General features: G+C 40.5%; 1 protein-coding gene across 5 annotated transcripts; it reads right to left on the bottom strand.

The window, feature by feature from the left end:
* Positions 1 to 274: 274 nt before the first annotated feature.
* Positions 275 to 22375, bottom strand: LOC148039687 (nucleobase-ascorbate transporter 12-like). Of its 5 annotated transcripts, none has more exons than XM_087693034.1 (11): positions 22216 to 22372; positions 21379 to 22010; positions 21165 to 21262; positions 20905 to 21075; positions 20686 to 20786; positions 20456 to 20591; positions 20308 to 20358; positions 4506 to 4793; positions 4179 to 4413; positions 3757 to 4040; positions 276 to 3175 (listed from the first exon to the last, which is right to left on the bottom strand). In XM_087693034.1, exons 2-11 carry the CDS (start codon positions 21950 to 21952, stop codon positions 2954 to 2956), a joined length of 2160 nt encoding a protein of 719 aa, XP_087549160.1. In that variant the 5' UTR covers positions 21953 to 22010; positions 22216 to 22372; the 3' UTR covers positions 276 to 2953. The 5 variants fall into 5 exon arrangements, 4 of the variants coding, with proteins under 4 accessions (XP_087549173.1, XP_087549160.1, XP_087549152.1 ...); XM_087693026.1 differs by having other exon boundaries at positions 21379 to 22132; positions 22216 to 22371; XR_015693147.1 differs by adding an exon at positions 3291 to 3453 and having other exon boundaries at positions 3037 to 3175; positions 21379 to 22375.
* Between the last annotated feature and the right edge of the window lie 3873 nt (positions 22376 to 26248).

Here is a 26248-nt window from a genome sequence, read left to right as displayed (position 1 = left end):
GCAAGGAACATACGAGGTTCTCTCCGAATCCAACAAAGCAAGCCAATATCCAGTTGTACTAGACTTGGGATGCCACCACCACTCGCAATAATATTACATAGAGCAACTAATAGAAAAGGAAACCCAAACTAGATAGAACATATCCTCTAGAGAAAACCAACCATCCAAACTACTTGGATATTTAATTTACATAGAGCAACTAATAGAATCTCAACAAAGAATACAACAAATTAGAGAAGAATTGAGAAATCTCTATTTGCTAGCAATGTGATACAATGATGCTCATCCACCATGATACAATGATGCTAGCAATGTGATACGATGATGCTTATCCACCATGCACTTCACATTGAAAGCTTAGATAATGACATAGACAGATTAAAGCTTGTTGAATGAACTCTTAATGGGTGAATCAATAATCATAATTCTAAGAGGGTCTTCTTTTTATAGCCTGCAAAGGTGGTTGGTCATGACCGACATGCGAGGATCCTCCATAACTCTCCCACCCCACAACTAGATCGGTCATGACCGACATGCGAGGATCCTCCATAACTCTCCCACCCCACAACTAGATCTAAAGTGCCTCGAGTTACTACCAATTTACTACTCCATCCAAGTTGTAAGCTACAACCACAGGTCACCTTTTTACCATCCAATCACATAGAATGCAATCAAGGATAGGTCATAACAAGGGCTTTACACAACTTCGAGCACCATGGAACATTGGTGACACCTTAGAAAGGCATGGCATTGAGCATAGACTTGAATTGAAGCTCAACAATGAGCATTTGTTTTGAAAGGCTTAATACCTTAACACAAAAGCTCTCCATCTAGAGATTGAAAGCCAACAACAAACCATTGGGAAGCTCCTTATAAGGGATTCATCCAAAGCAATACATAAGCAAACCAGCAGCAAAAAAGCTCTCCATCTAGAGATTGATGGACACCTTGTGGACCCACCCTCTTATCTGTTGAGGCCTTGTGGAACCACCCCCTTGTCTGCTGCAAGCAGCACACACCTCGTTCACCATCATGTTAAGATTCTACATATCTGGATCCAGGACTTGTTTTTGAGAAGCTGCACAAGAATCAACTCCATCAATACATCTCATTTTAAGACAGCTTTGGTACAAACTTGTCACACTGTTCACACCGTTGTTTCCTTCCACACCCCTCTTGCCCTGCATGTGCAGGCAAGGCAGCACACAGAGCAGTGCAGCAGCATGTCAGACACATTTCCTGCCCCTCGAATCAAGCAACCTCCTTCGTCCAAGCCTGTCACACCCTTGTTTCCTTCCACACCCCTCTTGCCCTGCATGTGCCCGGTCAGACACATTTCCTGCCCCTCCGAATCAAGCAACCTCCTTCGTCCAAGCCTGTCACACCCTTGTTTCCTTCCACACCCCTCTTGCCCTGCATGTGCAGGCAAGGCAGCACACAGAGAGCAGTGCGGCAGCATGTCAGACACGTTTCCTGCCACTCTGAATCAAGCAACCTCCTTCGTCCAAGCCTGTCACACCGTTGTTTCCTTCCACACCCCTCTTGACCTGCATGTGTGGGCATAGAGCAGTGCAGTAGCATGTCGGACACATTCCCTGCTCTTCCGAATCAAGAAACCTGCTTCATTCAAGCTCTTCAGGTCGCATTACCCTTCAGGGTGAATTTTTGGATTTGGCCTTCAGGTTGTAAAACCCTATGGGGTGCTCAATCAATGGAATTAGAGCTGATGCATCTTCCACCAATGCTTAACAGCTCGACACATTTCATGCTTCAGACAACTCATAATTATCACCCTATTACCAATAATGTTTATGTATCGTTACGTATCTTACGAGCAACAGTCCTGAGTGGGGGAGACAGTGGAAAACATCATATCAACTAAAATGGAAGTTTCTAAACCCTGCTTATACAGCATAGTCTGGCTCCCCGTTGTTTCCTTCCACCCCTCTTGACCTGCATGTGCGGGCATAGAGCAGTGCAGTAGCATGTCAGACACATTCCCTGCTCTTCCGAATCAAGAAACCTGCTTCATTCAAGCTCTTCAGGTCGCATTACCCTTCAGGATGAATTTTTGGATTTGGCCTTCAGGTTGTAAAACCCTATGGGGTGCTCAATCAATGGAATTAGAGCTGATGCATCTTCCACCAATGCTTAACAGCTCGACACATTTCATGCTTCAGACAACTCATAATTATCACCCTATTACCAATAATGTTTATGTATCGTTACGTATCTTACGAGCAACAGTCCTGCGGGGAGACAGTGGAAAACATCATATCAACTGAAATGGAAGTTTCTAAACCCTGCTTATACAGCATAGTCTGGCTCACGGTGGTGCAGGAAGGTATATTGAAGCACAGTATGGCCTTGGCACTAAGCAAAACAGGCATGGTAAAAGCCAGAAAAGTTGGGCACATTGATATAGCCAGATGAGACCGAGCCATTTGAATTTGTGTATATTAACATGTACAACCAGCTGAGGCATTAGCCAGCACAGTTACAAGTGATGTATATTATTCCGTTATTGAGCCCAAAGAATAGAGATCTCCTGTTGCATGTATATAAGGTCACTTTGATAATCTGAGCCACAACCTTTTAGGGTTTCCAGCTCTGCTACAAAATTGTTACAGATGCTTTTCAGATATCAAATACTGGTGGACATCAGCATCAACTTCCTCCTGAAAGGAAAGGCATGAGAGCAACTGAAAGTCAAGAAGCTCAAATATCTCCAGCTGGCAAGAAATAGCTAGGCGTTTAAACTCAGTTCAGCTTAAAGAATTAAAGAATCTGTAGCCATAAGAAGAGGGTACTGTCTGCACCATAGGAGGGAAAATTGGAGCTGAACAAAATTATCTTCTTGAGGTCCAGGGCTTCCTTCACCAAGTCGTTTCCAAGTTTGTGATGTTGAGAGAGCAGGCATGGGCACATGCAAATTCCAGATGCAACAGTAGCTTTACAAACCCACCCACCTTGCCCAGCTGAAAAACTTGGCTAACCTAGGAGGCAATCCATAATCTTTAACAACAGCAGGCTCATTCCTAGCTGTCCTTGACTTACACCAGATGTAGGTGCCTCTTTCTTGCCGGCTGCCAGGAACAGTATTATCAAGAATAAAAGCCACGAGCAGAGCAATGACCATATTCATTGACAGGATAGTGTTCAGAAAGTAATCCAGCTGCAAGAATAGACAAAGCAATGATTAGACCACCCCAATTCACTCCGTCCCTCTCTAACTCTTATACATGCAAATGCTAATAATAACTTATTTTGATTGTGCTTACAAAACATACTCAAGTTTATCTTTCATCCTCACTACATTGATTGTGTTCTTAGCAACCTCTAGTTACATCAACTTTGTTGCAAGGCAATAATGAGGCATAAGAAGCATGGCCAAGTGTCATTTCATCACATTTCTCTAGCTCAAAATGGTTCACACCCCTACAGTGCGAAAACCTGGCAGAAAATCTAGATAAATCAAAACAGTCTGTAAATGTGCACATGCATGAACAGATCATCAGAAGAGCATGCACACTTCAAAAAATAATTGGCAAGCACGTACATACAATTGAAGCATGTTCACAAAATGCATGATCAGGTGCATGGGAAACAGAAGCACAAAGATGCACACAATTAATTAAGTACATGTCACATGCTCACACAACAGATGATCCGGTAGAAAAACACACACACCATGTATATCCAACAATGCACCCACCAGGTCGCCCAAATTTAAGAAAATTTTGTTAGCTTACTTACCCCTTCAATGCCAGTTTGAATTGGACCATGCATAGCAACTGTGTATGGCTGAAAGTAACTTGCTACAGTTGCAGGCCTGGATGCTGCAGCATAGTGTTGAAAATAAACAGGAATTGACAAAGAGAGGAACAGAGACAATCCAACAATTATCACATTTCGTGAGCTCCCAGTCTCGCTGTAACGCAAGTTAGACAAGCCAAGGGCTGTAAGCATTGTCCACATTATGCAAAGCAAGGCTGCAACAATTACTTGAGGTATTGAAGAAATAAAAGCTCCTATTTTACCTGCAAAAAAGGTCAGCAGATAAGAAGTTACCGTGATATCAACCACAGACTTGAACTTTACTACCTTTAACAGTCCAATCACAGCCATGTAAAAGAGAGATGACTAAGTTGTACATAGTAAATTGGTTTACTCCTTACCAACAAGAGACATCAGAATCAACACACAAGCCCCAAACTCAATTGCTCGGCGACTCCCCATTTTGGTAACCGCAATAGTGTGCACATTTTCTGTGAGTGTCGTTGCACCAGTGCCAATACCCCAAAGACCAGCAAGAGCAGTAGTTAAACCTTCCAACCCAATGGCTCTGCTCACAACTCCAGGAGTTGGAGCTCTAGCAGCTACAAGTAAGGATGACGCATGGTATGTTCCTACCTGGCAATCCAAGCAAATTAAGTGAGACAGACAGGAAAAACTAACAAGTTGGAAAGAATTTAACTCACAAAATAAGAGTTAAAGACTTTTACCGAATCTATTGAAGCAACAATGGATGCAACAATCATTACACAGGCTGTTTTCCAATGGAAAGTTGGAATTCCCCACTGGAAAGGGTAAGGAAATCTAAACCATGCTGCTGTCCTCATTGCAGTGGAGACATCAGTGCGGCAATGCATCATTGTGAACACATGTTTCCTGCACTTGTCTGAGATAATATTGGAAGAGGGCACACTAGCATTGCAACCTTTAAAGTTGTAGGCTCCCGCTGCTGTGAGAAGGAATGCATAAGCCCAAACAATCCCAAGCCCCAAGGGGATCTGAACAAAGACACTTGACTACTGAGAACATCGATCATTACAGCACCGTACAAAAGTATTACAAAAACAGAATACAATTCTAAAAAGTATACAGCTTACTGTCAAACAGTATAAAGGAGGTAAAATAACATGAGGATAGCTCAAATCAAGACATCACCCAAGCCTTCAAACAAGTTTTCTTCTTGATTAAACTAGCCTATGTTTAAAGTTAGTCTATGCCCATAAAATTGGCACCTGCCTTAGGCCATTTATAGTCACCCTATGCCCATAATAGGCCATGTGAATTGTTTCTTGGGCTAGTGAATGTGCACATGCTTTTTCCCACGAGCCTAATACTGCCTAAAAAGAGTGTAACATCAACAGGACTAAGCAGTAACACACAGGCAGCTACACCACTAAATAAGACTGAACTATTTGCTGATCTGCAAATTAGGGTTTCAGCAGTACAAGATAGGAAAGGGAGATAAAAGACTGACCTGCATGATTTGCCTCCCAGTCTTGGCTATTAATCATGTCACTCACATGTGCTATTAATCATGTCCCCTAAATGCTGTACATGTATATTCTATAATATGCCCATGGTCACATTTTAATTTATGTGACACTTCCTCTCCCTTACAAACTCTTTTCGTACTAAAAATAGAACTCGAAGACCCAACTGCAAAGTGGGAAACCTCTTTTGAATAGTGTCCTCTTTTGAATAGTGCTTACCATGTTGAACTCCCTTTTGAACAATCCTTCCATTCTACTAAACCCACTTGGTAGGCAGTATTCCTAGTTTGTCTATTATGAACATCTAAACTTCTTTCAGGCTTGAGTCAAAAGGATTGCTTATCAAATAGTTCCACTATCTCGCTCCTTGCTTTTTTCTTAACTTACGCAAGAAACGAGGAGTACCTTACTTGCAGTACAAAATTGGAGGTTGTGAGAGTGTACAATAGAAGAGGAACACAAACAAGGAGAGAGAAGGGAAGAGAAAGACTACAAAGACAAAAGAGAATGAAGTGATAACTCTGCACTGAATCTGAATGGAAAGCTGAATACAATGATGGACAGATCAGTCCCTGCATGCAGCCCAAGGTGTCAATGAGGGCACTGGATCAGGCTGATGACCAATGGCAGCACCGGAGACAAAGAGGAGGCTGAAGTCAAAGTGTGCTGAAATAATCTGCAGCAGAAAATCTATGAAAGAATGCTGCAGCCAGACTCATCTTGCTAAAAATAGCAAAAAACTAACCAAAACTGGCCGACCTGCAATCTGCAAAAAATAATGCTGGCAGCCAGGGAAAATGCTGATCACAGCCTGCAACATGAAATTGCCACCTGACCAATGCCTACAAGTCCTCCAACCACAGAAAAAGAAATGCAAACACTGGAAACTGACCTCTAACAGTGTGAATACACCCGAAACTCACTGAAAAAGAAATGCAAACAAACAAAATAGGCTGAAACAGTAAGAGCTCCTATGTCTCCGCCGGACTCTGATGGAGCTCACAATCAAGAGATGACATACTTAAAAAATGCAAGCTAACACCCCATCTTAGATCCTAGAAGTGTCTGAAGGCACAAAGACCTCATGTGATGAAGCATAGAAGATTGAGACAGACTTCTTTAAGAGGTCCGCTACATTTTAGACTAACCAAAATGCAGGCTAACACCCCTTCTCAAATCTAGAAGTGTCTAAAGACCTAGATACCTCGTGTGATGAAGACAAGGCTTCGTAAAGAGGCCTAATGCATTCTCCTCCGTGGGACAGTTAGCCAATGCTAACTTTGAATCCACAATCCACTCTTGAACAAAATGGTACTAAACCTCAATATGCTTCACATGAGCATGAAACATTGGGTTCTTTGCTACAGGTGGAGTGCTCTAGTTATCCACACTCTACAGAGTGGGTCCTATTTGTGAAAAGCCTATCTCTGTCAACTACCGACGGAGCCAAACTATCTTCTATGATGTAGAGCAAAGAGCGCAGTACTTTGCCTCCATAGAAGATAATGCCATGGTAGGCCACTTCTTACTACTCCATGAGATAGCTCTCGATTCAAGCGAGAAAACAAAATATGTAGTAATCCACGTCACCTCCCTAATCTAAGTCACTCCATCCAAAGAGAGTGGCCCCCCTCTTCATACATAGTCCTGTAGTATCGCATCCCCCATAAATAATGTAGTACGTGCAAAGTGGGCCTCTAGTTAACTTAGGTAGGAGTTTTCATAAAAGAAGACAGCAATGCCACCACAAATGAAATGTCCAACCTAATATGGATAAGTGAGATCAAGGAACCAACAAGGTACCTATACCATGTGGCATCTAGAAGGGGATCTCCTGTAGAAACCAACTTGAACTTAGGATCCATGAGGCAAGAAATCGACCATGCCAAACTCGGAGAGAAGCTTGGAAATGTACCTGTGTTGGGATATAAAAATGCCCAATATCAATTGCTAGATCTCAAGACCAAGGAAGAAGTGAAGAATACCAAGGTCTATAATGTCAAACTCCTATCACAAAATTTATCTAGCCCAATCCACCTATTGTGAGTCATTCCGTATAATAATCAAGTCATCCACATACAAGATGATTAAAAGACACCCGTTGCCTCCAACCTTATAGTGAAGGTTGGGGTCATGGTCTAATCAATGGAAACCACTCCATAGACAATCCACTGGTACCAAGCCTTACGAGCTTGCTTCAAGCCATAGAGGGCCTTCTGCAACCTATAGACATGATTCTCCTTCCCCTACACATGAAAGCCAAGAGGCTGATCAGCATAAATCTCCTCCTTTAAAATGCCATTCAAGAAGGTAGATTTCACATCCATTTGAAAAATAAACCATCCATGATGGGCTACAAGAGTCAAAGATAGCTTGAATAGTAAACATACAGAGACTGTACGTGCAAATGTCTCTAAGTAGTCCAAGCCTACCCTTTGTGCAAAACCCTTGGCAACAAGCCTAGCCTTATGCTTGTGCAAGGTGCCATCAATAAGGTATTTGGTCTTGTAGACCCACTTCACACCAATCACCTCCCACTTTCTTGGATGCGAAACTAACTCAGTCAAATTACACCCAATAGAATCGAGTTTTACCTGCATAGCACCATGCCAAACATCTTGTGCAAGGACCTCAATGATACTAGTAGAGGCTCATAACCCTATAAAATCCATGATACTTGCCTAGCCTATATCTTGGCTAATCTGCATGGACAAATCAATGTCTTGGAAAAGTGAAACTCTCTCGAATCCTACGTAGGCTACTAATACCACTATGGAACAGTTACTGAGTTGATCCTGCTATGATGGAGACCTAGAGGCCTCTGCTACTGTAATGTTCCCGCCTACCCACATAGAACCCCCCTCCTTAGAAAATTAAAAATAGTTAAAATTTTTCTTAATCCCCCCCCCCCAAACTGTCGTTGCCAACAGGTGGCAGGGGGAAAAAGGAAGAGGATGACAGCAATAGGAGACAACGTGGCGGGGGGAGGAAGTAAGCAATAATGACAAGGAAGATGACTACGAAGGAGAGGACTGGCAGATGGCGTCGATGAAGGCGAAGACGACGATGATGGGGAGGAGGGGCACACGTGTGCCACCTCCCTCCCCTCCCCACTATCCCTTCCGCCAGCTTAACGTTGGCATGGCAGCAGGTCAAACCTGGCCGCCTAGGTGGAGGGGAGAGCCTCCATCACCCCACCCCCCCCCCCCCAATAATAACCACCCCTCCTATATAACCCCCCCCCCCTTAACGAGAGGATACACATTAATTTCTTTTCCCCCATTGCTGTTGGCCTAAGTAAGAGGGAGAGAGAGAGAGAGAGCTTAATTAGAAAACTAAAGCTATCAAGGGAAGTGGATGGGAAAAACCCCAACGGATCTATCCTACGGAAGGGTGATCCCAGAGAACTGGGAGGCTTCTCACAAGGTTTGGCCTTTAGGTATTGTTAGGTTAGAACCCGATTCATGCCGTTTTACGGGACCGAAATGGGACTATACCCTACCGACAGAGAGATCGAGCAGCGCATCTCTCTCGTTTTCCATTCTCTTTGAACCAAGTGCGGCATGGGTCTACTTCGGCTTGGGTATCTTTGCGGAAAGTAGAATGTCCAAGTCCTCACGCTAGGATTCTCACAGAAGGCCTTGGCCACTAGGAACCCAGATTTCAAGTCGATCCTAATGAGTTCGGCTGCAAACGTTCCGTTGCGAGGCAAACTTGAGAAACCCTAGGCGACAAACCCCGAAACATTCCATAGGAATGCCAGGCAGCGACGCTTAGATTCGTTTCTCGATGGCCCGCTAAAACGTGCTTGGATAGCCGATGGGTGGCCATGTTACAGGTACCTATAATGCACCTATCTCAAATAGGAATTCCCCTCACTAGGTAAACGTACATCCTTCTCACTAGGAGAAGAGAGCTCCCCCTAACAACTCAATAGCCCTGAAGAAACTTGAGGGGATGGAAAAGAATAGAAATACTTCATGAAGAAGGAGAAGCTATCAAGGGTGAAAGTGGAGCAAGAGGAGGAGGAGGAGGAGGAGGAGGAGGAGTGGTGGTGGTGGTGGTGGTGGTGGTGGTGGTGGTGGTGGTGGTGTCAAAAGATATCCTAGAAGTGAGGGGACGAGCCAATGTTGAGGAGGGGTTAGTCAACGACAAAGAACCACTTGTAGAAGCATCACCATCAATGGGAGTATCCAAAGCTACAACCTTGTCAAGATCACATTCCAGCTCACCTCAATCTCTCTCTAATTGAATTCGTAGAGCTTATAATCCTTTGTGGTTATATTATAGCCTTTGACGATTTTGAAGCTTACTTAGAGTTGCAAAGATACAAATGAGCTTAAGAGAGAGTGTTGAGATGGCAAGCTCAATACATGTGGACATTGATGATGGACCGCTTCGTTAGATGGATCCACACGACTATAGTATATACTGAGCACATCAATAGTCATTATGACCTTTACAAAGCCATTGACTCGTCAATTATTGTATTTGGTTTGTTACATCCACCTACAACTAGCATAGTTATAGCACTAGTTAGTTATGTACTCTTTGACTTAGTAAGCCACTTTATTTTATGTTGTATCTTATCTACAGTTATTGTATATTGTATGGTGTGGAAGAAAAAAAAGGCAAGAAAATGTTTTGGCCTCCATCTCTAAATTCATTTGACATCATGTCTAGCTTGCTCTCTTTTTTCTTGTCCACATGGACATAAGCATCGCACCCAAAGATGTGAAAATGAGACTAAAGACTTCTTTCTGAAAAATGTTCACAAGGAGTTGTACTCTATAAAGTTTATGTCAAAGACTTGTTACAAATGTGAACTATTGTAACCATTGTAAAAATTGCCTCACTCCTGAAGACCACAATACTCTAGCATCAATCAAGCCATCTCAAACATGGTCCAATTCAAGCTCCACCACACCATTCTCAGATGGTGTGTCGAATGGGAATACTCTATCAAATGTCATGCTCCCTACAAACACGATCAAAGACTTCAGAGCAAAACTTGCTGCGATGATCAATTTATATACCTCAAACTTTTAAAGCATTTGCTTTTCAACAAATGCCTTCCAATCTCCATAAGTTCGAATACTCCTCACTTTTGTAGGCCAAGAGATAAGTCCACACATACCTGGTAAAATCAACAATAAGCATCATATACTTGGCCTTCCCAAGGAAAACATTACCCATAGTTTTACACAAGTCAATATGCACCAACTCTAACAGAGTAGTAGTCCTTCGAGAAACAACTTGTGGCTGAAGCTACATGTGTTGCTTGCCCCATAAGCAACTAGGGCATAAAGTGTGGATGGGGATAAAATCTGCAATCTTCTTCTGAGAAGCCTATCAAATGGAGTCAAAGTTCAAGTGTCCATAACAAGCATGCCAAAGTAGACCAAGCTCGTGGAAAGACCGTACAACAAGGATGGTGAACTTGTAAAGCCCACTCTCCTATGTTTCTATCCAAAAACAGTACTTGTGAAAGAATCCTCAACGATGACATTCTGGGTGAAGACCACCCAAGTACCTAGCTGTGTCAAACCATAGATAGAACAAAGGTTTAAATCCAAATCTGGTATATAAAGAACATTGACTAAAGAATTCTATCAATCTAGTAAAAGAATAACAATCCCCACTCTTGGAATTGAAATGAAAGAGTTGTCACTAATGGTGATTGAACCTCCTCTCGCACAAATGTCACAAAGCCAATCTTGTCAATAGGTCATGCGAAAAGGCTCTACTATCCATGAGCCATGGCTTCTCCTCGATGAAGGAAGCAAGTGCCGTATCTTTGACCTCAAACAAATGAACGAAGATGAACTCAATAATAGTGGGGGTAGCCTTTAAATTCCTTTGGCTTCAAATGGAGGTACTTTTACCAACATTTCTCCTCTAGATGTATGCCTTTATCACAATGGGGACACTTTGGCTTCGACTTCTTATCATCCTACTTCTTATTATTAGCCTTTTTATTCTTGCATCCTACACTTGCAATAGAAACCTTTGCAAAGCCAAATCCAATGGCTTCTATCTCCTTGAGTTGATCCTTGTGCTCAACACTTCCCAAAGAAGTGTCTCATGAACCCTAGAGGTAAACAAGCCGATGTAGAAAATATCATACTTTGAATATGGCATCTAAGAAAGAGAATTATTGCCATGTTCTTCAATGAGATAGTTCAACTAAGGGATACAAGCTCATTCTGCATATCCTCCAACTTATTGATGTGATCCTTTATAGAAAAAGTATCATTGATAGAGAGCATCCTAAGTTTCTTCTCTAGGGTAAAACATTGATCAAACATCTTCTGATGGAAGAATAAGATTATGTATGCTCATGAAGAGAAAAGATCAAGCTCAAAAGTTGAGCAAATCCCATAAGGCAACCTAGTCCATCGTAGAACCAATCTTGGGATCCTCCACCGGTCAAGGAAGAGGGATAGTAACAAAAGACTATAGATCAAAGGTATTGAGGATGCACTCCACTTCACAACACCAAAGGGAGTAGTTCAACCCACTAGTAGATCTTCTTTTAGTAAGGAAGGAAGAACTAGCACCTACACGAAGAGTGTCATAACGGCTATGCAAGAACCGAAAGTACAGACCTATGAGATACATATAGAGAAGTGGGAGGAGAAGAATGTTGCTCCCATCTTGGAGAGCCATCAAAGTGAGATGCATCTGCTCTTCTATCTTCATTACGCTCATTGCCACGATCTGACAACTATGAACACTTGTCTTCTAAAGAAAAGACAGATCCCTCGTTCAAGTCATCAAAACCATCGAGCCCTCGTTTGAGCCATCAAAACCATTGAACCCTTGTCGAAGTCATTAAAACCACTGAGCTAGTGGTACTCCGTAGCTCTAGTCAACCTGCAAATACACTCAAAAAAATCTATGTTTTGATGTTGGACAGTCCAAATGGAGAAAAAATCAACTATACCCTACAAGAAGAAGTTGTAGATGTCTCATACATTACGCAGAAAGCCCAAACGAAGCATTAAGGTCACATTCTTAGCAACAAATCTACTCCAAACAGCCACCTCAATGTGGTCTTTCTCCAAGTCCTCACTTTGGTGATGATACCATGTAAGAGTACACAATGAACGCAGAACACAAACAAGGAGAGAAGGGAAGAGAAAGATTGCAAAGAGAGAAAAGAATGAAGTGATAAATTTGTGCCGCATTTGAGCGGAAAGTTGACTACAATGATGGACTAATCAATCCATGCACACAGCCCAAGGCATCAACGAGTGCAGCAAATCAAGCAAATTACCAACGACAACCTCGCAAACAGAGGAGAGGATGAAGTTAGAGTGTGCTTATAATATTCCCGCCACAGCACTTCATGTCAAGAAACGAATTTGGGCTTGAGGCATTTTAAAAATTACTCGTTGAGCTATCACATAAGTAACCGCACATAATTTTCTTGATATCGAGTTTTGCATCAAATCAATTCCGCAATCCGACACAAGAAGATGCCTCAATATTCCCAACCAACAAAAAGCAAAGACGCCTTGTAAATAATATTACAACGGCTTGATCATAATTTTTCTCGCATTATATTTGATTTAGCATTCCCGATTCCATTTAATGCATCAAAGATTGCATTGATTTCGTAACCACAAGACTTATCGCAAAAGCCTTAATCGATAGATGAAGAACACGCAAGAACGAGCATGATATTGAGTAAGTTAAATATCAAAGAGTATGACATGACTTTATAAACTAGATAAGTCATGAGGTAACTTGGCCAAAAACCACCAGATGAAGTTGTTTTGAAGAAAAAAATACGTTTTTGAAAAAATTGACCAAAATTCATGACCTTTTTTACACCTAGAGAGAGAGAGTATAAAATAATCATCCCCATGCCACCATCCAACAGGTAGGCAATCAAAATGCATTTTTAATAAAGCTCAATTGGCTCTTGACAAGTAGCCAAAAGAATGAGTCGACTGCATACTCCCCCTCATACCTATAATCCCCATACCACCATCCAACAGATAGGCAATCAAAATGCATTTTTAATAAAGCTTAATTAGCTCTTGACAAGTAGCCAAAAGAATGAGTCGACTGCATGCTCCCCCTCATACCTATAAATACACCCCCTCTCCTTCACAAAAAAAGCAAGAATGAAAACCTGTTGCTGGCAAAATTTCTAAAGCTTCGAAGAGAAAAATATCCCGCCCTTCATGTCGACTGAGAGAGAGAGAGAGAGAGAGAGAGAGATTCATAGGCCATCATATTGTGGAAATTGGAGAGTAAGAGAGTGTGAGAGAAAGAGATAGATCTTCTCAAACGTTAGGGGCAGAGGCCATTTTGATCCCCTCTTGCGAAACTTCTATCTCATTTTCATTTTCTCTACCCCTTGTTATGTCTTTTCCCATACGACCATACCACTAAGCGAGACGCTGGCGAAATTTTTCTGGACAACCATCAACTCTCCCTGAACTACCACGTCAATTTTACTTGACATCCATGGCTCTGCGAGGTCACAGAAATTCAAAAAACCCATTTGAAGCAAGTGAAGCAAGAAACGTATCCATGGAGAAAATGAGGCGGTAGAAATCGACAAAACCCCTGTTACAGTAAATCTGAGAGAGGTAGCATATCACCAGTTTGAAAAAAAATTAATGTTTTATAAGCTTATCGCTATATTTGAATTTAGACAATTATAAGCACATTCTAAAGAAAATACATATGAACTACCGCTTAGAAAAATAACCTAAGTAATATAATAATTAGCTATTCAATGAAAAAACTCTTTCACTTGAAAAATAATTATATGCCTGTCATTAAGAAAATATCTTAATTATGGTTTATTTCGTGATATTTATTGTTATTTCATTAATGGCACATGTGATCATATTAACAAAAAAAATATAGACGATATTAGGGAAGGGAATTTTTTATAATTTTTCCTTGAAAGTAGCTATCTCTATTTCATTTTACTAATGATAAACAGACACACATGAATTTTATGATAATTTATAGAAAATCATTTAAATATTATCATGAAATAATCAATGCATTAAATCATCAGAAAATTGTATAGAAAAATATATGCTAGACATGCAAAAATTGGGTGCATAGTAATATAATTCGATGTCTGAAAGATGAAAAAAAAATTGCATTTATGATTTTTGCATTGCCTAGAATAAAGTTTTCAAAAAAACAATCAACATTATACTTAGACATAGCTATATGAAATTTGATCTTTTTAGATAACGTTGAAAGTTCGGCAAATGGCCGAACATCATCGATTAAACGATAGAAAATGAGTAGAATAAAATAAAAATTATTTTATTGCTGAAAACACACGCAATTTTAATATTAATTATAATAATTATATTAGCGAGAGCATCAATATCATGAGTTGACCCACGTATGAGTCAGCGAGAAAACCTAACCTAAAATATCAAGAGTGTTGAAGCAAAAACAACTATGAAATACTCGAAAACCCTGAAACTATCAGTATCATGAAATTAAATAAATATCGAAAGTCTATAGGACTTATTGGACAATGATAAGAATTTGTCGATACAAATTCTAAAGTCTAAACAAACTTAGAGAAGCATTTGAAATCCTGTTAAGCACGAGTTAGGGCAGGGCATTGCATGAATTGCATGCCATAGGCATAAATGCTCATATTATCTTTTAGGACAAAAATAACAAATTTTTTATAAGGATAAAATAAACTTCTCATAATTAATCAGATTCGCGAAATAACTAACGAATCCCGAAAAAAGAGTTATAAGCAAGAAGTGAAACCCTAAGAATAAGGTGGGATCTTAAAAGAGACCCTAGATTTAGATGGGGCTACTTCCTATGCTTAAAACACTTGCTGCTTTTCCTTTTCGATTTGTGCACACATTAATGGTTGCACAGGAAAGATTGATTGTGCTTGCAACAGTTAGATCTAATTGTAAATATATAATCAGGATAATAAGAGGAAAGATCGTGCTATATCTCCCCGACGGCTAGACGTGGAACCCTTGCTCCAAGGGAAATTGTTTTGTACCGCCGCGAGGAGCTTTGGACCGGCCCCGACGGCAAGAGATCGCTCATTGAGGAATCCGTTAGGACGGAAATAACAAATTTTTTATAAGGATAAAATAAACTTCTCATAATTAATCAAATTCACGAAATAACTTGTAGTTCCCGAAAAAAGAGTTGCAAAGTAGAAAGCGAAACCCTAAGAATAAGGTGGGATCTTAAAAAAGAAACCCTAGAGATTTGGGTGGGACTGCTTCCTATGCTAGGAACACTTCTTTCTTTTTTATTTATGTGTGCATTGATGGTTGCACAGGAAAGATTAATTGTGCTTGCAACAATTAGACACTGAACCCTGCTCTCCAAGGTGGATTGTTTTGTACTGCTGCGAGGAGCTTTGGATCGGCCCCGATGACAAGAGATTGCTCGGTGAGGAATCCGTTAGGCAAGAGGAGGCGAGAGTGCCAAGGGGAGCTCTGGCTGTAAATCTCTTGATCGCTCCTAAGAACTGCCTGACCCTCATACAAATCAGGATGGGATCCTAGAGTTCCTAGTACTAATGAAGGGATGGAAATCTTGAAGGATTTATTTTCTTCTGCGCAGACGGAAGGGATTTTCCGGTGAACAGAGGTTTATCTTTTGCGTAGACAAAAGGGAAAAATCATTGTAAATAACTTTGCAAAATATGTTTTGTCAAAAGACTGTTTTCTTTATCTTTGTATTGTGCCCTAAAAATTACGCAAAAAAACTTGTGATAACGGGTTAATTAACGAAGTTGCTTTCATATGTCATAACTTAATGTAATAGATAATTAGAAAATTTAAAAAAACCATTTGTGAAAAGTGGATGGGCAAGATCCCTAATGGATCCGTCCTATGGATGGGTTGGTCCCGATAAGCTGGGAGCTTCTCTCAAGAGATCGAACGAAACATTAATTAGGAAAAAATTAGATAGAGCCCAGCGCTGGCTTACCTAGGGTCATGTCTTAAAACCTTAATCAGAAATTATATTAGGAGAAAGGTGCAGCGGCTATGCCAGAACATTGTTAAGGTTCCCTAAATCCTAACCAGTAACTGAAAAAAAGTGTTGCACTCCATGAACCAAGGGTAACTATAATCGCTCCAGTCGGACGAGAAACCCTTGTGAGACATCTCTAATGGAGCTAGCTGATGTATCGAGACCTCGATTGTCAAATTAGGACCCCGAGCTTGCAGGTTGATCCTCGTGGGAACGGCCGGTACCTTCCAATACAGAGTGGGCTCTGGGAAACCTAGACGATAGACCTCTTTACATTCTCACGAGTGCTGGGTGAAGCCGTCTACGATAGTTCCCCAATGGACCACTAAAAAGTGCTGCCAAGGAATTGTTAGGTAAGCACGTGACAGTGCTAAAGCGATCTACATCAAAAAACCTATTATGAATGAATGCTACAACCAAAATGACCTTGCAATAAATAGCAAAAACTATCCAAAACTGACCAAGCTAGTCAAAAAAAGAGACAAAAAATTGTTGGCCAACTTGCACAATGCAAATAAATAATGTTGGTGGCCAAGGAAAATATTGGTCTTGCAGCTTGCACCATGAAATCACCACCTAACCAATGTGAACAAGTTCTCCAACTACTAAAAAAGAAATGCAAAAGCTGAAAATTTACTTATAATAGTATAAACACACCTGAAACTCATTGAAAAAGAAGTACAAATAAACAGAATAGGCTGAAACAATCAAAGCTTCTAGGTCTCCAAACTCTAATAGAGCTCACAACTATGAGATGACTAATTGACAAAATGCAACCTAATAGTTCCAGTATCTTACTCGATGTATTTTCTTAAACATACACAAAAAACCAAGTGTATCTTACTTGCAGTAGAGAATTAGAGGTTGTAACCCCTTGCACCCACCTTCTTGAGTATTGTGAATGGACCACCATACCTAGGAGACAACTATAATCATTGAACATGCATATATAAATAATTCAGCAAATAAATAAAAAACTCATTGAACACAAAAGCTAAAAAGCTATTGCATGGTAGATGACACACAATCGACTCCAAATGTTAGTGTCCCTTACAACATTTTTTAACCATTAATCAAAGCTTACACAAATCAAAAGTGACCTCATGCCTTGATCTTGAATAAGCCCATACTTGTCTCCAATGCAATGTGCTCCATCCAATTGACTAGCAATAGTGGCCTTGGAGGTGCAAACCTACCACTGAATTGTTGCTACTACAAACCATATATAATACATGTAAACCTCAGTTGTAAATTGATCCACTTTTCTAAATCAAGTCCAATGCTTGCCCTAATCTTTGCACACCCAATTAACTATCAAACTGAGTGAGCTCGAACTTGTACAGTCTCAACAAACATGTATTCAATCCATACTCAAGACCAAGTAGTCACTCTAGATCCCTTATCCTGCTACATGCATTCCCATTAGGGCTTGCCGAGCATTTCCTAAATTTTCCATGCCTTTTTTTTTTATAGAAGAGTTGCAATATCACTTTTTCTATGCTCCAAATAAATCACAACTGTCTATGTTTTCATCAACTTCTCACCTTTTAGTTAGAACCCTAAGACACTACAAAATCATTTCTTCCATAGTGATCCAAATTCAAGACCATCTTTGTAACGTGCAACCTAGTATTCAATTGGGACGAATATGAATTTGGGGAAGCAATCCTTCATTGGGATACAAATGATACCAATGCATGTTTGGCACTTCTCCGTAGAACGTCCTACCAACAATCACCTCTCATGGAATATCTTCCAAGGTCTAGGCAAATATCTGATTCATATAAAAGGCTTGATTGACCATGCAAGCTACTACACTCTACGGTCAACTTTAGACCACTCGATTCAAGACCTTAAACATCATATACTCGTTTTTGCTACAAGTAACCCGAATTCAAGACTAGCTTTGTGACATGCAATCTGCCCCTTCTAAAAGCTCATTTGAGAGGCACAGTTCTTCACAAGCTACCTTCCTAGTACGATGGTGTGACAAATGCCTTACAAGCTCAAATATTAATGACTCCAAAAGGTCTCCAACATATGACTTGAGTTATTGGAGTATGAATCTACACTCACATTACAAGGGACAATTCTTGACAAGCTACTTTTCTAGTATGTGGTGTGACAAATCCCTTACGAGCTCAAACATTGATGACTCTAAAGGGTCCCCAAACTCCAACATATGTGCTGAAGCATAAGAATACACTCAAGTTACAAGGAAGGCTACCATCTCATTCTAATATTAAATCAAAAGTAAGCCCTTGCCTCTTCGAAGAGGGGTGATGTGAAGAAAAAGAAGGCGCAATGCTACTTCCGTGGCAAGGGCTACCTCAAAAGGATTGCAAAAGGTTAACGGCCATAGGAAAAAAGAAGGTGAAGGGCAAATATTCTGACTTATCATCATCGTCAAATTACAAGACCGACTCGAAACATGGAACCAAAGACATTACGTAATGACCAAGGAATCCATCTTGTAGCCCTAGTGGAGTTCTCCTTCCTCATGCACTCTAAACCAAAGAGGAAGTCCTAAGAGTAATGGAGGTTGGGCATGCAAGCCTTATCCATATTAATGTGCAATAAACCTTAAGCATAGCTTTCTATATGCATCAATGAAATCTAGCCAAAATCCTAGAGCTAGTTTCCTCTCAAGTCCATGATGGGAGTGCTTGTCAACGAGCAATGTTGGCTCCTAGTTGACTAATACGAGGGAATCCCTTTGGTAGTTTGGCTAAAGGAACCCATAATCCATTATCATAATTCATGACAAGCATCAAGATTCGTCAACTTCTACTCTCTATGTTCAAGGATTGGTATAGTTAACATCATCAATATCAATGTCTCTCCAAGACACCTTGGAAGTGGCTTGATCACCGAATGCTTGAAAATATATGGTCCTCTCTTATTGTCTTTGTTGTATGTACTCTAATGATGTAGATAATTTCTAGGGGCTCATTGTTCCCCATCATGGTATATATCATTATAATTAACCCATAATATAAGAGACAATGTTAGCTTTGTAAATTTCATGGGTTTGTGTGATGTACCAGCTAGCACATTAGTGGGCACTTAGTGGGGCAGCTGGCCAGCACATTTTCACTTATGGTTGATTACATCTTATTGGCCATCTTGCATAGTTTGCCTCTTGGAATAATCTAGCAAACCTGCTATCATCTTTATCTCTTTATTGCCTATACATAAGGACCTCCATTCCATTCTTTATCTCATCTTGCACACCTAGATCTAAGGAGAGAGGTATAGAGAAAGCACCTCAACAGTCATCCATAACCTTGTTGTTTGTACTAATTGTTCTCATGCTTGGCATTTGGATTCCATGGCCCATTAATTCATTCTTCTGAGTTAATATGTTCTAACTTCTATTCTTCTCTTATTCATTTCATTCAATATACAAAAGTTGTGTTCTAATACTTCCCTTGCCTATCTTTTCTCACAGACAATCCTCTACCCCTATCTGACTAGCAACAAATATGTGGAAAAGTACTAGTCACCTCATAACTTTGTGAACATTTTAAAGATATGATCACTAGACACTTACATGGCAAACATGTTTCCAAGACTTACCTAGAGTCTTCAAGTAGATTTCAGTATGGCACTATGAAAAAACACTAGTTATCTACATGGATTCCAATACTAACATAGAGAATTCAAACAGATTCAAGCATGGCTACATGCCACAAAGATCATCTCTTCCAATGAGACCCTTGGAGCATGGGAGTATTGCCTTAGGCTCCACTTAGCTTTATGATCATTATATTATTAAAACATCATGATAGACCATTTGATTGATTTTTGCTCAAAGGGAAGAATGCTCCAAAACACCAAGACACAAACAAGGATTAAGATAAGTAAAGCACCAACAACGATAAGAAGATAGGCACCCATATACATGCTAGAGTTTTGCTAGCTTTTCAACACTCCTTGTTTTCACACGTCAATGTAAGTATATGAGCTCACAACATGCCTAAAAATAAACCCAAACAAGATTACTTACCGCATAGACTTGAAAAATTCGATGACCAAAGATTGATATTTTGCGAAGATACTGGAGCACAACATATCAACAATGAGTAAGAGTATGAATGATCCTTTGAATGATAGATTTATTGCCTATCTGCCGATTCCCAAGAATACACTCTTACCAATGCTAAGAAAATGATTATCAAAATCTCTGGTATGCCAATCTCCACACAAGAGCCAACAACAGGAAAACCGTAGGTGAAGAAGGCAAGACCTACAGCAGCTACAGTAGGTGTGACAACAACAGGGTTGATGAACCTGAAAATTTCAGAAAGTAGCATTACTAAGAGAAACTCCATACATCATAAATAGAAAGCCTAGAGACACGAACACTCAGGTAACTTGGTGATACCTGAGCAACAGTGACATCAAGCCACTATAGCCAAGTAGAGCCTGAAAAGCAGATGCAAGAATAATAGCACCTTGAAGTTCTCTCATTGTATGCTTGAACCTCTGTAAAAAGTAGTTTGGGAATCAGTCCCCTGGAGCAGCACAATGCATTTGCAGTAAAATCTCATAGAAACAGGACAAGGCTGAGGGTGAAGTTAGCTCAAAAAACATGGCAGCATACATTCTTGCTTATGTTCTGGAACTCTGTCGAATTTATTATCGCCAATGCAGGAGCAAGATACACAAATGAAGGCCCTTGAATTAGAGGCAGCCTTGATCCAAGGAAAGTGTGCATCAAGGTTGCCAAGCCAGTCACCATCAAGACAGTTGAGACCACCCTAGCAGTATCGTCCTAAAGTAACATCACAATTACAAATGATAAACATCTAGAAACCCATATATCAACAAATGTATGAAGTACTCTTTGTATTAACGACTTACATCACTCCCTCCCATTGCAGGGACTATCACTAAAGGAATCAAGATAATAGAACCAGCGATAGACAGGTAGTGTTGAAGCCCATACAAAATCAATGGAACTGCACGGGTACGAGAAAATCGTAAGGCTTTTAAAGTAGACGTCGCTTTATAATACGGAATTCATTCGTGCACGTCAAGCGGACGACTTCCAGAATTTGGAAAACAGTAAACTAACCAAGGCCAGGGTTTTCTCTAATCTCGTACTTCATATGTGACTGCTTGGCAAGAAGCACGTCATCAGCATCCTGCGATTGAGAGAGCGTATCGACCTCCGACTCCCTGGAACCTCGGGAAGGCTGCAGGCCAATGGAATTGATGTCAATGGCTGAAGTTTTCTTTTCTGAGACGACTGGAAGCGGAGGAGGCGGCAACGGAGCTCGTTCAGCTACATTGACCGCTTTTGCCTTGTTGTTGTTCTCTTTCAGCCCGCCTATGGGCACGGCCACGTCATCAGTCTCGCGAGAAGGACGAACGCGTTCAACATAACCCGGTGGCTTCGGGAGACTGCTGTCTACATTCCTGATCTCAGCATCGCTGCTGGAGCTGACTGTCTCCCCTGACATGTTGCTCTTATAGCCGGTGCGCCGGGCCCAGGATCGGAGTACTTTAGGATTATGGCCGTGATCGGCCGGTAACGGCTCCATGCGAGGGGGCCAGGGTCCAGGCCGTTTGCCTAGTGATGATGATTCGGGGCCGAATTCCTGCGCGTGAGCCTGTCTCGATGGCGGAAGAGGCAAAGGCCCCGGCATTTTGATCGCAGGATTGCTTCTCCTTCGACGGCGATCAAGCTAGCTAGCTCTGCGGACGCTGTGGCAAAACGGTTGCAAAGTTCAGCTAGGGTTGAAGCCTTTGCGAGTAGAAGCCATGAAGCGTCAATGCAGGCTCAGGTGACGCAGCAACGCTGCAATGCGAGGCAAGGGGAGCGAGCTCTGATGGCAGTACAACCATAGCTGAGGGCAAGCAATGCAGGACGATAGCTATGGAGAATGGAACGAGAGGATGGAGGACGAACCTGCGATGGAGGCTACGTAGCACGGAGAGGCGGGAGGGGAGACTGTGTCCGCGATGGTACGAAGGTTGAGGGGGAGGGCAGGCCACCATAGCCAATGCATGGAGTGAGAGAGAGGGGGGGCAGGCAATAACGGGAAGGCGCAGGAGAAAGGGGAGAGATAGCGAGAGAGAAGAAAGAGGGGTGCTAGTGTCCTCCAGGTTGTGATTGTGGGGCCGGCTCACACCATGTCTTCCGTTGTAAGTAGAGTCACACTGGGACCCGTCTACAGCGCCCGTTATCATGGACCCGTTTCACACTGATGCAGCACACGTCATCCCCTATCCTTTCAAGTTTCAAGTTTGCCATCCCCTTACCATTTTCATTCTCATTATTTTGAATTGAGATGAGATTCCTACGATTAAATTATTTATTAACAACAATATTTAGTGCATTATCTAAAGAAGGGTTGCATGATTAGCAAGCCTCTCTGTGTAACCAATGTGAGAGAAAGATCGACATTGCTTCAAATCAACCAAATGAAAATACAAAAAAGATCACGGTCCCACTAACTCAAGGAGAGAGAACAAGAACTCCATTTGGAGATGGTAGCTATGATCTAGCCACACATGTATATAAGTGCACATCCCTTTGCAAATCAATTGACTATGTGAGGGACTACCATGATTACAACTATTTCCCCATCCACATGCAAGTCCCCTCTACAAACCCTTGCATGTTTACAAAGCCATGGGAGATAGAAAGTGAGAACAAGGAAAGTCAATAGGAGAATCGACTATAAGCCTTTGTTGCAGGTACCTGCATTAGTATCGATGCTAATAAGTTCCATATACCCTCTTTTGAAGGGGTAACGTATCAATTTGTCAAAGTCGTGATTTCCCTAAAGTAAAGGAAAATGAACCTTCCATGCTAGGTCAAAAATGATTGTCATGGCTTATGTAGGTCGAAATAACATGCATGTCTTGTGGCTCTTCATAGTCTAACCAAGTCTCCCCTTTGAAGAATACTACCTACACTCCAAACAACTCCCTAAACTTCATAAAGGTCCCTAAGCAATGACTGGCCACTTGGGAGGTTTAGAGTTGCATTCATATAGCCCTCCTCTTCTAAGTGCCCCTCTAAGTAAGGGGCACAATAGAGATAAATGGGAAGGCTCAAAGAATAGGTGAGCAAATGAACCTTAACTACCAGCAACCTACTTCTAGTGACATTGTTAATCTTGTTGGAGTTGAGAAGGAGCTTTTGCAATGACTTGTTGCAGCACAATGCAACAAGGAAGGCATAGGTCACACAAGAGTAAAGAATCCTTGTCACAATCGGGGCAATTCCAATTCCTCCCCCAAGCAACAATACAGACACTACTCACTTACTAGCATATACTTTCATTTCATGGGGAAGCTCCACTCTTAGGACAAGTTTTAGCAATGGTTTCTACAAACTTTCCCAAATAAGAGCCACCCTCCACAACAATTCTAGTTTGTCATGTGTAGGTTCTTCATGGCTTTGGTTGAATTGCCACATGAGAGAAATTCGATATCGTATTGTTCAATGGGATACAAAGATGAGCCATTTTACATTGCCCCATGGAACTCCAACTTCTGTAAGGTTTCAGTGAGGTTTTTCAGTGGATTCTGTAAAACTAGAGGCATATTCCACGGTGGATTCCGTGAGATTTTTCGGTGGATTCCATAAAACTATATGTATTTGTCGGGGCTCGTACATAAGGTGGATTCCTTGTGCGAGAAGTTGACGGGGACGCCTGTCCTTCTCGAGCGTTTTATTAATTAATGTACACGTGGGTGATTTTGCAAAAATCATATTAATTAATTAAGCTTTTATGAGTTTAGAGTGCGCACTCGAATTAAATTAAGGTTAAGACAATGTTCCAACCTATTTTAATTATTTATAGCTAAAGATTACAAGGCATTCACTATTGTTTGTTTATTTTATTTATAAACAATTAATTGTGAATGCTTCAGTTGATGTGTAGAGCAGGTAGCGATGGCTTTGGGTAGCACTAGGCATTAGCGTAAGTCTAAGTGTAAATTTCATAATTATGATTAGTTATCTTAAGTATAATATATAATATTATGTATTTATATGATATTGTATTATTAAAATTATTACTCTATTTGTAAGTTATAAGTTTAAACTTCTTTAGTAATAATTAGATCATTGTCCTTAGTACTATTAATTTATTTGTTTTTAATATAGATTATTTTAGAATATGAGATTTAATATATGCTTTTATTGAAATAAGCTTTCTTTATGGAATACCTTGCTATTTTCTTAATGTGGTTAAGTTTTAGAAGGCTTTTCTAGTTTTCTTTATAAAAGCAATAGGATCGCGTGCAAAATAGGAGAACAAGGTGAAAACTGAGTTTTTTCATTTGTCACTCATTTGGAATCAGAATTCAGAGCTTTAAGAGTCGTTTTGAGAGTTTTATCACGCTCCAAACGTGATGGTGATGTCAAAACATCAAGATTCAGATCACATAATTTTATGCAGCAATTGTAGCATGCTATAGGATACATCTTGACTCTTAAAACTCTGTATTTCAATTGATATTTGTACTTTCTTTGTAATTATACGTAATATATAAATACAAATATCCATGTAAAACTATAATATATAATTAAGTATGGCAAACCATGGCTTTTGCCATGGGGGAGATTAGGCCCAATCGTGTGTTTTTCTCTTGTCTTTCTCAATCTATTCAGTTAGTCAAATCCTCTTATGTATTATAATGTTGTTTGTATTTAATAGTTGAGATGTTTGATTTCTTAGATTTTTCCACTAAGTTCTTTGTTTATGATTGTGATTTGATTTGCTAGATTTGCCACGTGTTCCGCTTCGTAACATATCAATATGGCCATGTGTAAAGCAACAAGAAAAATAGTGGTGTCCCCATGGAAAGTCCATGTGTCAAGGATAGTAAGAAAAAAGAAAATTGCTTTAGATTTGTTAGAAGCTACAAGCTTGTGTTTTACCTAACTATGGAAAGTCTTAGCTTTAGAGTTTATAAATTGTCCTAAGTGACTGTGCTTTGTTTTTGCAAGTGGGTGTCAAAAAGGAAAAAGAGGCATTATGATCATATACAAACATGAATCAAAGCTCTCCCTAACATGGATTGATCAAGAGAATGGAAAAAGAAGGCAATGGTAGCTATCGAGATTATGGTTGACAATGAGAAGGTAGAAATATGGTCAATCTACACATCAAACAAATCAACAACATGCGCGAGGATGTGGGCAAATCTTAAGAAACAATCCCAAGGAGATGCATGATCCTACTTGATGATTAGAACATGACATTATTAGAAAGTGACACATCACATACATCATGTGTTGAGATGTCGAGCTCTATATGAGCAGGCATCCAGTATGTGCCTTGGTGATGTGGCACGATATTATTCACTAGCATATTGAGTAACTAACGTGAGGATACGCCAGTGATTCTATAGTTGGACTACACCCACATAGTCCATCCTTGGTTATGGAACATTTATTGTGCCACCTCTTCTTTCCATGCGGTTCACACTTAGTGACCACATGTACAGACATTGTGGTATTTCATATTAGTATTTTATCATGTTGTAGATTTAGTACTTTTGTGTGGAAGAAGAAGAAAGAAAAAGAAGAAGATTTCAGCCCTATCTTTCTATATGCTTAAGTCTCCGTTGATTTTGTATATGTGTGCTCTTGGGTGCTTTACCTCTCTCCCATCTTATCTATTTTCATGGTATTAGAATCATCCTACAGCTCTACGAAGCTCGATTGAAAGCTAAGCTAAAGGCATTGGAGCACAAAAGCAAGCAAGCAAGCAATGGGTAAGAAGCTCTTTCACCTTGCTCGATTTGCCTTATGTTGTAGAGCTGCAGGAGGCTCCTGAGGCTAGTAGGGTTGCAATCTTCGATTGCAATAAAGCTTGCTAAGTAGAAAGAACAATGTGTATACTATAAATTAGCCCTTCAAAGCTTTCCCATTGTGACTTTTGGCATTTGATGTCATTTCAACCTCCATTTTGAGCCTACAA

Source organism: Lygodium microphyllum, chromosome 2 (genome assembly GCF_053477565.2).
Source record: "Lygodium microphyllum isolate KBCC chromosome 2, Lygodium_microphyllum_v1.1.10, whole genome shotgun sequence".
Taxonomy (NCBI): Eukaryota; Viridiplantae; Streptophyta; class Polypodiopsida; order Schizaeales; family Lygodiaceae; genus Lygodium; species Lygodium microphyllum.
This window is presented reverse-complemented; position numbering and strand designations above follow the sequence as displayed.